Source organism: Glycine max, chromosome 3 (assembly GCF_000004515.6).
Source record: "Glycine max cultivar Williams 82 chromosome 3, Glycine_max_v4.0, whole genome shotgun sequence".
Lineage (NCBI taxonomy): Eukaryota > Viridiplantae > Streptophyta > Magnoliopsida > Fabales > Fabaceae > Glycine > Glycine max.
Window position 1 is genome coordinate 33,829,759 of NC_016090.4, and position 13,058 is coordinate 33,842,816.

The 13,058-nt window shown below is 35.5% G+C and overlaps 1 protein-coding gene across 2 annotated transcripts; it reads right to left on the minus strand.

Moving 5' to 3' along the window:
• Positions 1–982: 982 nt before the first annotated feature.
• Positions 983–12,774, minus strand: LOC100801676 (3-hydroxyisobutyryl-CoA hydrolase-like protein 1, mitochondrial). Of its 2 annotated transcripts, XM_006576682.4 has the most exons (15): positions 12,569–12,774; positions 12,371–12,451; positions 12,162–12,230; positions 11,501–11,564; positions 10,465–10,544; positions 5,927–6,010; positions 5,120–5,204; positions 3,785–3,870; positions 3,560–3,681; positions 3,146–3,206; positions 2,260–2,343; positions 1,960–2,058; positions 1,761–1,862; positions 1,642–1,683; positions 983–1,416 (listed from the first exon to the last, which is right to left on the minus strand). In XM_006576682.4, exons 1-15 carry the CDS (start codon positions 12,695–12,697, stop codon positions 1,297–1,299), a joined length of 1,308 nt encoding a protein of 435 aa, XP_006576745.1. In that variant the 5' UTR covers positions 12,698–12,774; the 3' UTR covers positions 983–1,296. The 2 variants fall into 2 exon arrangements, with proteins under 2 accessions (XP_006576745.1, XP_003521086.1); XM_003521038.5 differs by lacking the exon at positions 2,260–2,343.
• Positions 12,775–13,058: the final 284 nt, after the last annotated feature.

The window sequence follows — 13,058 nt, forward strand, 5'->3', positions numbered from 1 at the left end:
TATTATTTTCCTTTTATATTTATTAATTATACATAAATGAAAATTAAAAATATAATTATTATTTTCCTGTTAATTTGATTTTGAAATTTGTGTCTCTTGTGAATTTGAAATTACAAAAATATCCCTTAAATTTTAGGCAGAATTTTTTGGAGGGAAAAATAAAAGATTCAATTTTTTTTTAATAAACTTAAAAGAAACCAAAATATTAAAAAAATAAAAAAGTATGTTTTATTGGATTTGAAAATTAGAGAGGATGAATTGTTAACCATCCAAATATATAATATATTTCATCCAAACTAATTTCAACCCAACTCATCATAAACGATGGCATTCATCTTCTTCATAGATAGGCTTTGCTTCTCCGATTCGTGACGTGTCACCGGGCATGGTGCAATTCCGCCACCACCAACTCCGGAGGCACTGCAACTAGGAGGAGTAACAAGGAAGTAACGACCATGTTCGAGCAGTGGGTTGTGGAGCATGGGAAGGTGTACAACACCCTCTCAGAAGACTGCTTGGATTTGAATGCACTAAGCCTATTCTATTTTAATTAGATGGATTTGGATTTTACATGAATAAATTCTTTTGCCAACCTAAAATAAAAATTGAAAAGAATATTAATATATTTTGTTATCAATAATAAATATTCTATTTTATCAAACAAGTATAAAGTAAGGAGAAAAGGCTTTTGAAATTAAAATTATGAAAATATATTATTTGAATCAAGACACATCAACTCCAAAATTTCTGGAAAACATACATTTAGAATTGTTAAAGTGTTGTTATTCCTTCTGCCAAAGAGTAAAGAAAGTTTTTTCATAATCCAAAGGTGGTACAAGCTACACACTATTGTTGGAAACCACCGGAAGCACCAAAAAATCTAATTTAGTCAATTGAACAGGATATATGATTGTTATAAATCCTTAAATACTATCTTTGATTCCTACCTATAAAAAAAAACCACTAGAAGCTACTATGAGAGTTAGCAATTAAGATCTTCTTCATTTACTAGAAGCCACCAATAGGAAAAAGAAAGACACAACACTCTTGTGGGGTTCACCAGGTGCTTCTAGTTACTGGAGAGGCACCGAATTCGAGATTTAGGAATGGGTACAAGCTTGACCATTGCCCTGACAAAATACTAATGGTGTATATTTAGTGTGTGTGTCTTAGTTTAACCGTTTCAACAACTGTTACACACGTTTCGAGAAATTAACCGTGACCGTAGAAATTTGATGGATTCACGTTTGGCGGAAATTGAACAGTTTAACAAACACACTAGTTGTCCAAGGGAATCTACAAAAATGCTTCACGATTGTTTGTGGGCAGCTCTAGATCAGGTTCAGATTCACTCAGAGGTAAGAAGTAGTGATCCACCATATCTTGAGACACCTTTTCCAAGGTTGGAGGATCCCACTGCATATATTTGGTTGGCAATTGTGTAAAAATTTGGATTTCAAATACAGATTTATAGCATATACACATTTCTGTGAATTGAAGAAATTGCATTAATCAAATGAATTTTAAATCTGAGAAAATTGTAATATGATAGTCATCAATCATTGACAGATGACATGCTGGCAATTTGACAAAAGTGTCATTGCAAATTTGCAATAAGAAGATAATGCAAACAATCAGTACCTTTGGTGCAAAGTCCTTGTCCACCACGCGTGCCCTCACTCCCTAAAATGAATTCAAATCAACTTGTGTTTAGACATAATAAGTTTGTTTCTGTTTGGAGAGATTCACAATACTTATACCTCACAAAAGTCCCCAGATATCTGCCTATGAATTGCTTGTAAAGTCATACGGTACTCACGCAACAAGCATTGATCAAGTGTCTGAAATCTACCTTCCCGTATCTGCACCAATTAGATGAATTACATTATAAATGTGATTTCTTATAAGAGCAAAGAAATTAGGAATTGTTTGGACTTTAGACATGCAAAAGGAACTCACAGATCTCAAAGCAACCTTCAAGCTCAATGGAGAAGCTTCTTTGAGTTTATTTAGGGTAGAAATGCACCATGCATCATTTGTTTCACTTGCCGCATTTTCCTAATGGAATTTGAGAATAATAAGAATAATAAGAATAATAGAAGAACTAAAGTATTCACCAAAATGCCAAGCAACAACACAAAAAGCAAAAAGGGCATGCAAGAGATGCCAAAATATATTTTCAAAATGCCATTGATATATAGATAAGAAAACAGTAAATAGGTACAAATAAACATCCTAAGCAATATTTTATTTCAATGCCTCTCCTTTCGAAACAAATCTGGGAAAGGAACCAGAAAAAGGAAGGGTGGAGCCTTGGGAAGAGAAGAAGAAATTTGCTTCCCCCTACAAAAAAATGGAAATAGATTTTTGTTAACTTGTCAAATCCCTCAACAAGCTTGGTATTGCAAAGAATTTTATTTTTATTTTCTTGTAGTACTCAACTAACATGTTAGAAAAAAGTTACTATGTAATTGTGGGTCATTACGCTGTGCCTATCTTTCATGTATTGGTCTCTATTTCAGACTAAATAAATAGACACATGGAGATTAACAATGTTGAGTTGGCTATTCCCATTCTTAATTTTCTCTAACATAACAAATGCACAATTAGGGGGCACTTATCCATTTAGGCATCTGGTAAACAGGTCATATTGGAAGGCCCTGCTTGTCAACTTAAATTCGAAATCACACAAGTTAAACACCAACCCATCCCATACATGTCATCCCTCTAATACTTAATTTTTGTCGCTTTCTGACAATTCTCAATTTGGGACATAGATGTTACCTATGTCCAACTAGCACAAATATAGTTAATCAGATTACAACTAAGAGCTGTAGTGAAGACATCAGCTATCTAGCTGCGTCAGACTTACCTGTGAACAGAAGAGCAGCCTTAAGGATCTTCTACTTGGATCTAACCTCAAAACCTCTACTTATTGGACTCTAATAAAGAGCAGAAAACAACTGTCTCGATAGGATATAAAGGTTTCCCCCACATCAATAAGAACACTTAACAGGGAATGCTTTCCTCTTGGTTAAATTTTGAATAAATTACAATTTACCCATGTGAAGAACAATTGAAATTCATAATACAGAATTGTGTTGAATAAAAGACTCTGAAATATAAAGAAAAATATGTATCTCACCATCGCATCAACAATCTCTTCAACTGTGTCATGGCAAAAGCATTTATCTAGAACTTCAATCCTGAAGAAAATGAAAAAGTAGAAATAAAGGTTATCTTATATTATAAGCCAAAATATGAGAGACAAGGAAAATAAATATTAAGCATCCCAACAACTTATTTTTCATCAGACTATTTTCTTATCTTCTTGTAGGCCTTCAGCTAATGGTCATTTTTAGGAGAAACTTTGTTGGTTTAATTTGTAGAGGGAATGAAGGCTATTCAGAGATGTATTTTTCAGTTTCTCTTTTCTTTGTTTACAAAAACAGTAGTTCCTTGCCCTTCTCTCTCAGTCTCTCTCTGTTTTTTGAACTATTTTTTCTTTATCCAAAAAATAAATAGTCTACCCTTAGACAGAATGTAAGATAGGTCAAACCTTTGTAGTACGCTACTGCTGTCTAGATGTACGATCTCACCATACTGTTCTAAAGTAGTTTCAATGACAGACGGGTCATCAGTAACCAATTTCCCCAGTTGTTCTTCGATTAAAGGAAGCCTCTATAGGAACAGGACAAGACAAGCAGTGATTTTGAATGTTATAGTCTGAAAAGTCTATTAAAATTAAAATAAAACAAGCAAGCAGTGTTTAGCGGAACTAAACTGCACTTGATGAATAGTGTGTAGCAAGCCCACAAGCAACCATCTCTACTCCGTTGAGCTTTTCCCCAGTCAGAGCCAAGTATTCTCCTGCATAGAATAATGACCTATGAAACAAAGAAAGACTAGATAGAGGAAGTTCATCAATCATATTTCCAGTTGATGATTAGATTTGAACCCATGAATTTCCTTCAACCATTTTTGTTGAAAAAATAGGATGATGTACCTATTTAACAATTTCTTCATCAATCAATTATTTTTATTGTATATACTTGATGAAATAGATAAGGGTACACAAAACAAAAGCGTTGGTGTATAACATTTGATGTCAATAGGAGTAAAAATAACAATTAGCCCTCAGAAAACTAACGTTCTTATTTGATTTTGTATCGCTTAGGATTCCAAATTCAAATATCAAAAAGTAGAATCTCAATGTTGATGGATGGACCAATGAGACGCCTTTAAATAAGCATGCATCAGCTCCAGACAAATGCACCAAAGAATGACAAAGAAAGCATGTTGCTGAGTAAATTTGGCCTCTTCCAATCTTGACAAACCATCAAGCTGAACTAAAAAACTTCTCAAGTAAAAAATCCCAAATATATAGCTCCACAAAAAGGTGCCTACTAGCAACATAGAAAAGATCTGCACCATTTCTGAACTTAAATTGCATGCAACACACATTGCTAGATAAGTTTGTCCAGAAGGAATCTTTGATGGTTAAGGGAATGAGTGAAAGATTTCACAGAGGGAGTTACAATAGAGCAAGCCAGAAGAATCTAGATTCCAAAATCTTCTGTCAAGACTTGCAGAGAATTGATAGGCATGAGAACTTTAACTAAGCTCAATACCACTGAAATTTTTATTAAGAACTAAAATAATTATCCTGGTTTAGATGAGCCATTGACTATCATGAATCACCAACAGTGGACCTAGTTACCCTTTGCAATGCTGAAAACCATCAAATCTGGGATGAAGTAACAGTTACAAAGAGAAAATATCTCTACAATCATTGGAATTATATTTCTCAACAATTCTTATTCTACTAAATTGTACCTAGAAGACTGTCATATAAACAAAGTTTATTAAAGAGGAGCTTAAATTTGACCAAGAGAACCACATTGTTTCAAAAAAACACATTCTAACAAACAGGGCTTATCTAATTGTCAGAACTTTCTACTATCCCTCCCCCACTGAGTTCAAAATACCAGTGCACAAGTACAACATTAAATTATCTTCAGGATTATATCTGATAAATGGAATTATTTAGAACCTACCAATCCAAGTAGAGAGGTTTTAAGTAACTAAAAGTAGATGAGACATCTACACATGATCATACCTAATTGACCAGGTAAATGTGAAAGGTAAAAAGATGCTGCAGCATCAGGGTGGAATCCAATAAGAACTTCAGGGGTAGCAAAAATCTGCAAAATGGGGATAAGTTATAATGAAAATAAGCATATGCAACCAAGTGTTTCTACGCACACATGAGCCAAAATGAAGACAAACTTCTATAAATTTAAAATTATCACATGATTTATACAGGGTACAAATGACATAGCAAAAACATTCTATGTCTGCAGCTGTAGGAAAATAGATAAGCATGGTGATTAGCACACAAATTAGGAGAATACAAGAACAAATATGCCATATATCCAAGTTCCAAAAAAGAAGAAATATGTTGATAAAGACTTTTACATTGTAGGGATGGCACAAAGAAAGCACATGTTTAAGTAGGAGGGTAGCATTTTAACAGACATACAACTCGTTGCCTATTTATCATTCCAAACTCAAATTTACTAATTGTTCATGTGACACCCTGAATATTATGTCTAGCCTAATCCATATTAGTTTTAATTATATCTAACTTAAAGGTAAGAAAAGAGAGGAAACATATTTTTGGCTTATATTGGGTTTCCTCTAGATTAGGTCTAAATCCTAATCCTTGAAACAAAACCTATGTCTAAAATCCATCTCTAGGGTATGAAGGTTATATATAGCTTTGATTTCTGTAAACTAAAAATACAAGAATAAAAATCTTATCTCACACCATCAAAATTGTCAAAAAATGAGAACAATGCTGGATTCAGAAAGAGGTTTGTTTATCATGTACATAACATATTTATGAAATATTATAGATACATACAGTTTTGTCTGTTGCAACTCGAAATGTCCCAGGGATTGAAATTCCAGCCCCACCACCCATGGTAATGCCATTCAGAAGAGCAACCTGCATGAAGTTCATTACTGCATAACTTCTATTTAATGGTAACTAACTGGTAAACATGAAAATTGATTTTAAATTATCCAATCTGCTTGCAGCCATGTGATGAATGGCTATGGCCTCTCTGTAATATTCTATTAATAAAATGCACATGTACAGGAATTTTGTATCAAATAATTATGTTTTTTTTTATCAGCAAAAATACTAATATATTAGATATAAACATCAGTACAAGAGGTACTGTACAAAATACACATCAGCACCAAGAAATGCAGAAGTGTGGTAGCCTAATACAAGTAGTTATCAAGAATTAATCTACCAAACAACTGACAGTAATCTTGGTATGTAGTTACCCTATACCTATAGCATATTTCCCCCCTACATACAAAAGGCAACCCTTATATTGCTGGACCAGTAATGGAAAGGTAATTCAAATCCTTTTTTCCAGATTTCTAAACAATGCCCAGCAAAGGAATATAGCTTCCTCCATCAGTTTGTTGGCATTGAACTTCTCATTTGAGAAGACAATCCTATTTCTATGGTGCCAAATGCACCTGGTTAAGGATATCCACCAACTCAGCCATCGCTTTTTCCTGATACCCGACACCCTAGAAGAGGAGTGTTGTAGGAAATGTTGCCTCGGGTTTTGTGGGAGAGGTCCCACTATCTCTATCCAAGAGAGTGATTCCCATCAAATAATTATGTTGATATATTATAAAATAGAATAATCCTGCCTAGGTTAGCTTTGCTATTCTTAGCCGGTCCCAAGCCCGGATAAAAGGAGAGGGTTGTGTTAGGCTTTCGACAGTCAACGTTAAACTTTGTCGAATCTCTATGACATGGATCAATTACGTAATAATGTGAATGCTAGGTCGTTGCCCGGAAGCAACGCGCTGTATGGCTCGAGTACAGTGTCAAAAGAGCAAGGGCCGCTGCATCGCCGCCCGGATGTAGTGAAAAGTAAGCAAGGGTTCCCACATTTTCGTGAACGGGTGTGGGTAAAGAAGCTAGTTCATGACAGGAGGATTCGCTTTGGTACATGGAATATAGGCACACTTACTGGAAAATCTATGGAAATAGTGGATGTTATGGTGAGGAGGAAGATCAATTTTATGTGCCTACAAGAAACTAAGTGGACAGGTGAAAAAGCGAAAGAATTAGACAACTCGGGATTTAAGCTGTGGTATACGGGAAAAATCAGATCAAGAAATGGGGTAGGGATTATTGTGGACAAGGAGTGGAAGAAGGATGTCGTGGATGTAAGAAGAGTAGGAGATCGTATCATAGCCTTAAAATTGGTAGTGGGACAGGACACATTTAATGTTATTAGTGGGTACGCACCTCAGGTTGGGTTAGCAGAACACTTTAAGGTAAAATTTTGGGAGGATTTAGAAGGGGTACTTCAGGATATACCCCAAGGAGAGAAAGTTTTCCTAGGAGGGGATCTCAATGGACATGTAGGTAGCGTGGCTAGAGGTTTTGAGGGGGTGCATGGGGGTTTTGGCCTAGGGGAGATGAATGGGGAGGGTAAATCCATCTTGGAGTTTTCGGAGGCTTTGGATCTTTTTATAGCCAATACATGGTTTAAGAAAAGAGAGGAACATCTTATCACTTACAAAAGTGGAGGGACATGTTCTCAGATAGATTTCTTCCTTATCAGGAAGTCTGATAGGAAGTATTGCTTGAACTGTAAAGTTATCCCGGGAGAGAGCTTGACTACCCAACATAGAGTTTTGGTTATGGATGTAAGAATTAGAGATAGGGCAAAGAGAAGAAGTCCTATGGTAGCACCAAGGATCAAATGGTGGCACTTGAAGGGTGAGAAACAAGGAATCTTCCAACAAAAGATATGGGAGGGATGGTGTGGACAATCACAAGGAAGTGCAAATGATATGTGGAACAAGATGTCCCAAGAGATTATTAAAGTGGCTAAAGAGACGTTGGGTGAATCTAGAGGTTTTGGACCTAGGGGTAAAGAATCGTGGTGGTGGAATGAAAATGTTCAGAGCAAAGTTAGAGTAAAAAAGGAGTGTTTCAAGGAGTGGTCTAGGTGTAGAAATTCTGAAACTTGGGATAAGTATAAGATAGCTAGAAATGAAACCAAAAAGGCGGTGAGTGAGGCAAGAGCCCAAGCTTTTGACGGACTATACCAAGCTCTAGGAACCAGGGACGGAGAAAGATCTATATATAGGCTTGCTAAGGGTAGAGAGAGGAAGACTAGAGATTTGGATCAAGTAAAGTGTGTTAAGGATGAAGAAGGCAAAGTCTTAGTGCATGAAAAAGATATCAAGGAAAGGTGGAAGGCGTATTTCCACAACTTATTTAATGATGGATATGGATATGACTCTAGCAGTCTAGACACAAGAGAAGAGAACCGGAACTATAAGTACTATCGTCGGATTCAGAAACAGGAAGTAAAGGAAGCGTTGAAAAGAATGAGTAACGGTAAGGCGGTGGGGCCAGACAACATACCTATTGAAGTGTGGAAAACTCTTGGAGATAGAGGTCTTGAGTGGCTCACCGAACTCTTTAACGAAATTATGAGGTCAAAACGCATGCCGGAGGAATGGAGGAGAAGCACGTTAGTGCCAATCTATAAGAACAAGGGGGATATACAAAATTGTGCAAATTATAGGGGAATCAAGCTCATGAGTCATATCATGAAATTATGTGAAAGAGTGATCGAACGGAGATTAAGAAAGGAGACTCAAGTTACTGAGAATCAATTTGGTTTCATGCCGGGAAGGTCGACCCTGGAAGCGATTTATTTATTACGGCAGGTGATGGAGCAATATCGCATGGCCCAACAAGACTTGCACTTGATTTTTATTGACTTGGAGAAAGCGTATGATAGAGTGCCTAGAGAGATTTTGTGGAAAGCTCTAGAGAAGAAAGGGGTTAGGGTTGCATATATTCGAGCTATCCAAGATATGTATGATAGGGTATCGACTAGTGTTAGGACACAGGGTGGAGAGTCAGACGATTTTCCCATCACAATTGGTTTGCATCAAGGGTCAACCCTTAGCCCCTACCTTTTTACCTTAATTCTGGATGTCCTCACGGAACAAATCCAAGAGATAGCGCCGAGATGCATGCTTTTTGCAGATGACATAGTCCTCCTTGGAGAGTCGAGGGAGGAGTTGAATGAGAGGTTGGAAACTTGGAGACGAGCTCTAGAAACACATGGCTTTCGCCTAAGCAGAAGCAAATCGGAGTATATGGAATGTAAGTTCAACAAAAGAAGGAGGGTTTCTAACTCAGAGGTGAAAATAGGAGACCATATTATCCCTCAAGTCACACGGTTTAAATATCTTGGGTCTGTAATACAGGATGATGGGGAAATTGAAGGGGATGTGAATCATCGCATTCAAGCAGGATGGATGAAATGGAGAAAAGCATCGGGGGTGTTATGTGATGCAAAGGTACCGATCAAGCTAAAGGGAAAGTTTTATCGGACTGCGGTAAGACCGGCGATTTTGTACGGAACAGAATATTGGGCGGTCAAGAGCCAACATGAGAATAAAGTAGGTGTAGCGGAGATGAGGATGTTGCGGTGGATGTGTGGTAAGACTCGACAGGATAAAATTAGAAACGAAGCTATTAGAGAGAGGGTTGGAGTAGCGCCTATTGTAGAGAAGATGGTGGAAAATAGACTTAGGTGGTTTGGGCATGTAGAGAGAAGACCGGTAGACTCTGTAGTGAGGAGAGTAGACCAGATGGAGAGAAGACAAACAATTCGAGGCAGAGGAAGACCCAAAAAGACTATAAGAGAGGTTATCAAAAAGGATCTCAAACTTAATGATTTGGATAGAAGTATGGTACTTGATAGAACATTATGGCGGAAGTTGATCCATGTAGCCGACCCCACCTAGTGGGATAAAGCGTTGTTGTTGTTGTTGTTGTTGTATATTATAAAATAGAATCATAGATAATAATCTTATGTATCAGAATATTAAACTAGATATTAGAAGGAAATCTGTAATGTAATTTAATCTGTTGATCACTTATAAAGACTATTGCTTAAAAGTTGTATAATTACAACATATGATAGTATTATTCTATGTAGTTATATGTCACTGAAGTAGAATGCTAAAATGTATTTTAAATTTACATAGAAGTTGAAGCATAATCAATGTATTAAGTTGTTACACAATTTACCCAGATCAATTCATAGTTAGAAGCCAGTTTCTCAATAAAATGATGATAATGTAATAGCAATGAGAAAGAATAGATGGTCAAATATTCTTAAAATTATAGAATTTGGTTTCATCACAATTAACTAGTATAATAGGATTCTATTTTATATACATTTCCTGTTATTTTACCATGTTCACAAACATCTGTATTTCAATGATTTCAAATCAGTACTTGGACAACAAATGTATCATAAGTGTGAATTATTATTCATAAGAAACAGCAAATATGAGCATGTTAAAGGTGCCTCAAAACACTGTACTCACATGTGGCTTCAAATATGTACCTATCAGGTACATAAAACTATATGCCGTTCTAAAAAATTCTTTACAGGCTTCCAAGTTCCCTGCATAAATTGAAAGGAAAAAGGTTAGCATAACTGTATAAAAACATAAAATTCAATAAACTAAAATGCATTAGAAAAAGACATTTATAAAATAGACACGAGAAAATACCTAAAACCAAATTGCATGGAAAATCTGAAACCTAAGTATGGATACAACCTATAGTTTCTCTAAAGCTTTCTAAGGCAGCAAAAATTCAAATATGAAAACTATTGGGAGTTGGATATTGTTGGTCAGAAAATTTAAAATTTAAAAATGTTAAAGAATATGCTTCTCCTCCCTTATCTAATGAAACACAGCCAAAAATCTCTTTGAACTTTTATAAGCTCTCCAAGCATCAAAAGCTTAAGAACTGATGACAAAAATCAATTAATAGGTGAGGAGAGGATGCGGAATACAAATGAAGATAGCAGCTTATTAATATAAAAGGTTAAACCAAAATGAACTGCAATTGTCCAGTTTGGAAAAGTACAAAGTATAGGAGGAAACACCAGTTGCCATTGAACTAATCAAGGAACTGTTGTTGCTTGTAGAATTTTGTTCTTTTTAATTCAAAAATCAACACTGTAACTTTTGTTAACTGTTGAGTGTGATTCATTTAACTTGTTTTGAAGAGATAAAAGAGAATACCTATTTTCCAAAAACAATCATTTGCCAAGCATGCACATAAGACCATTCCAAGACCTCCACTTAATAGCTTCAACTCTTACTATTTGCATTTACTATAAGGATGTTGACCATATTCTATCTTAATTTTCAAGGATGTTAAACTCGACAATTCATATTACATCATCCCCACATTCACAAGTTCCACTATTTCAGAAAACCCAAGACCAATTTGAAAACACAGTCAGCAAATAATCATACACTTTAGAACCTCAAAACTAAGACAACTGGATAAAGTTGAGAGAAGAATTTTTCCATCCAGACCTTAATTAAAAAAATCTTTATAATTTACCTTTGTTTATCAAATGGTAAAGCGCAACAATATCTCCACCAGCTGCAAATGCTCGGCCGCTGCCCTTAAGAAAATTGAAAATACTAAGTAAGTTTTACAACATCAGATATGCATGCAGATGAGATCGTTGCTAGTATCAAATGTACAGTATGTAGAAATGAGCAAAAGGATAATATAAATGAATTTAATTGGAATACATTAAGGTCATCTACACTGTCATCCAATAATAGACTATCATATAAGTGGAAAAAAAAGGAGTTAGAAACAGGAAAAAAGAAAATGTTAGAGGGTGTGTTGATAGCCTTTCTTAATTGAAAATTGTTGATTTTTGTAATAATTGTCTTAAAAGTTATACCATAAAAGGGTGATCTCTATTTGGTTAACAGTGTGAAAATCTGTAAGATTGACAGATAATGTATCAAGTATCGAAATTGTTCCGACCTCAAGTCCGCAAGGCCTTGTTAGGGTCCTCGTATCTGAGGTACTGTCCGTTTAGGTGTTCGATTGACCATCACAGTTTTGTGCTTAGTAAAAGGGGCCTCGGGGAGTTGAGAGGAGAGGGTGTTAATAAATAACCCGTGACCTCGACTTCTAAACTATGTGAGACTTTGTAGCTACCGGAACAAAAATTAAAATAAAATTCATAGAAAATATGGATTACCTTGAGCATCACAAAACCAATATCAGGGTCCTCTTCCCAGCTCCTATAAAGTTTATGCAGTGTAGCCGCCTGAGAAATAAAAACAAGTGACCACTTATTGAGAGTGAAATCGCAACAAAAAAATGAGTGCTTAAAAGTTAAAAGTTTAAAAGCAGAAGGGTCCAAAGAAAAAATGGCTGGGATCATGGAATTGAGGAAAGAAGCGTAACCATATTGGTGTTGAGAGCATTGAGAGCAGAGGGTCTATTGAGAATGGCCATTCTGGAGAAACCATTTCCTTCGACCAAAACCTGCGAGCGACATTGTGATTAGTGAAAAACAGAGATTTTCAATTAATTAATATTATTTTTGCTATTTTTGTGTGTATGATGATATGAGAATGAATAGAAGAGAAGAGTGTGAGCGACCTGATTGAGATTGGGGTTGTCGAGAATGAGGTGTTGAGAAGAAGAGAGGTTTCGGTCAGTGTTAAGACTCAGCTTTGCCTTTGCCTTTCTGAGCAACCACCACCCTGCCCTTTTGCTCTGCATCATCATCCCTTTGCTTTTCCCTCTGCACTTCACACTCTCAGCGTCTCACTTCTCTCTTCTATTCTTTGTTCAGCATAAACAGCCGAACCAATAAAAAGGGGACATTTGTCAGCCTAATAATACCATCGAATAAAATCACTTTAAAATTTTTGGGATTTGAACCGTAAAAATATAATAAATTGGTCATGTTAAATTTGTAAGATCATTTTACTTTTAAGTTTAAGATTTAATTTTATAATAAATTTAATTTTTTATAATCAATTTGATATTAACTATAAAATTTTAAGGATTAATTTATCATTAAATTATGATTAATTTGTTGCATTTTTTATACATTTAAATATAATATTTAAATTTTTCATTTTCA

Excerpts from the sequence above, each read along its gene's own strand:
- LOC100801676 (XM_006576682.4), bottom strand. The coding sequence starts at position 12,697 with ATGATGATGCAGAGCAAAAGGGCAGGGTGGTGGTTGCTCAGAAAGGCA. Across the intron at positions 2,344-3,145 it reads AAGAGATTGTTGATGCGATG|GGGGAAGCAAATTTCTTCTT; the intron begins GTGAGATACATA and ends ATTTTTTTGTAG. Across the intron at positions 2,059-2,259 it reads GATTTGTTTCGAAAGGAGAG|GAAAATGCGGCAAGTGAAAC; the intron begins GCATTGAAATAA and ends AAATTCCATTAG.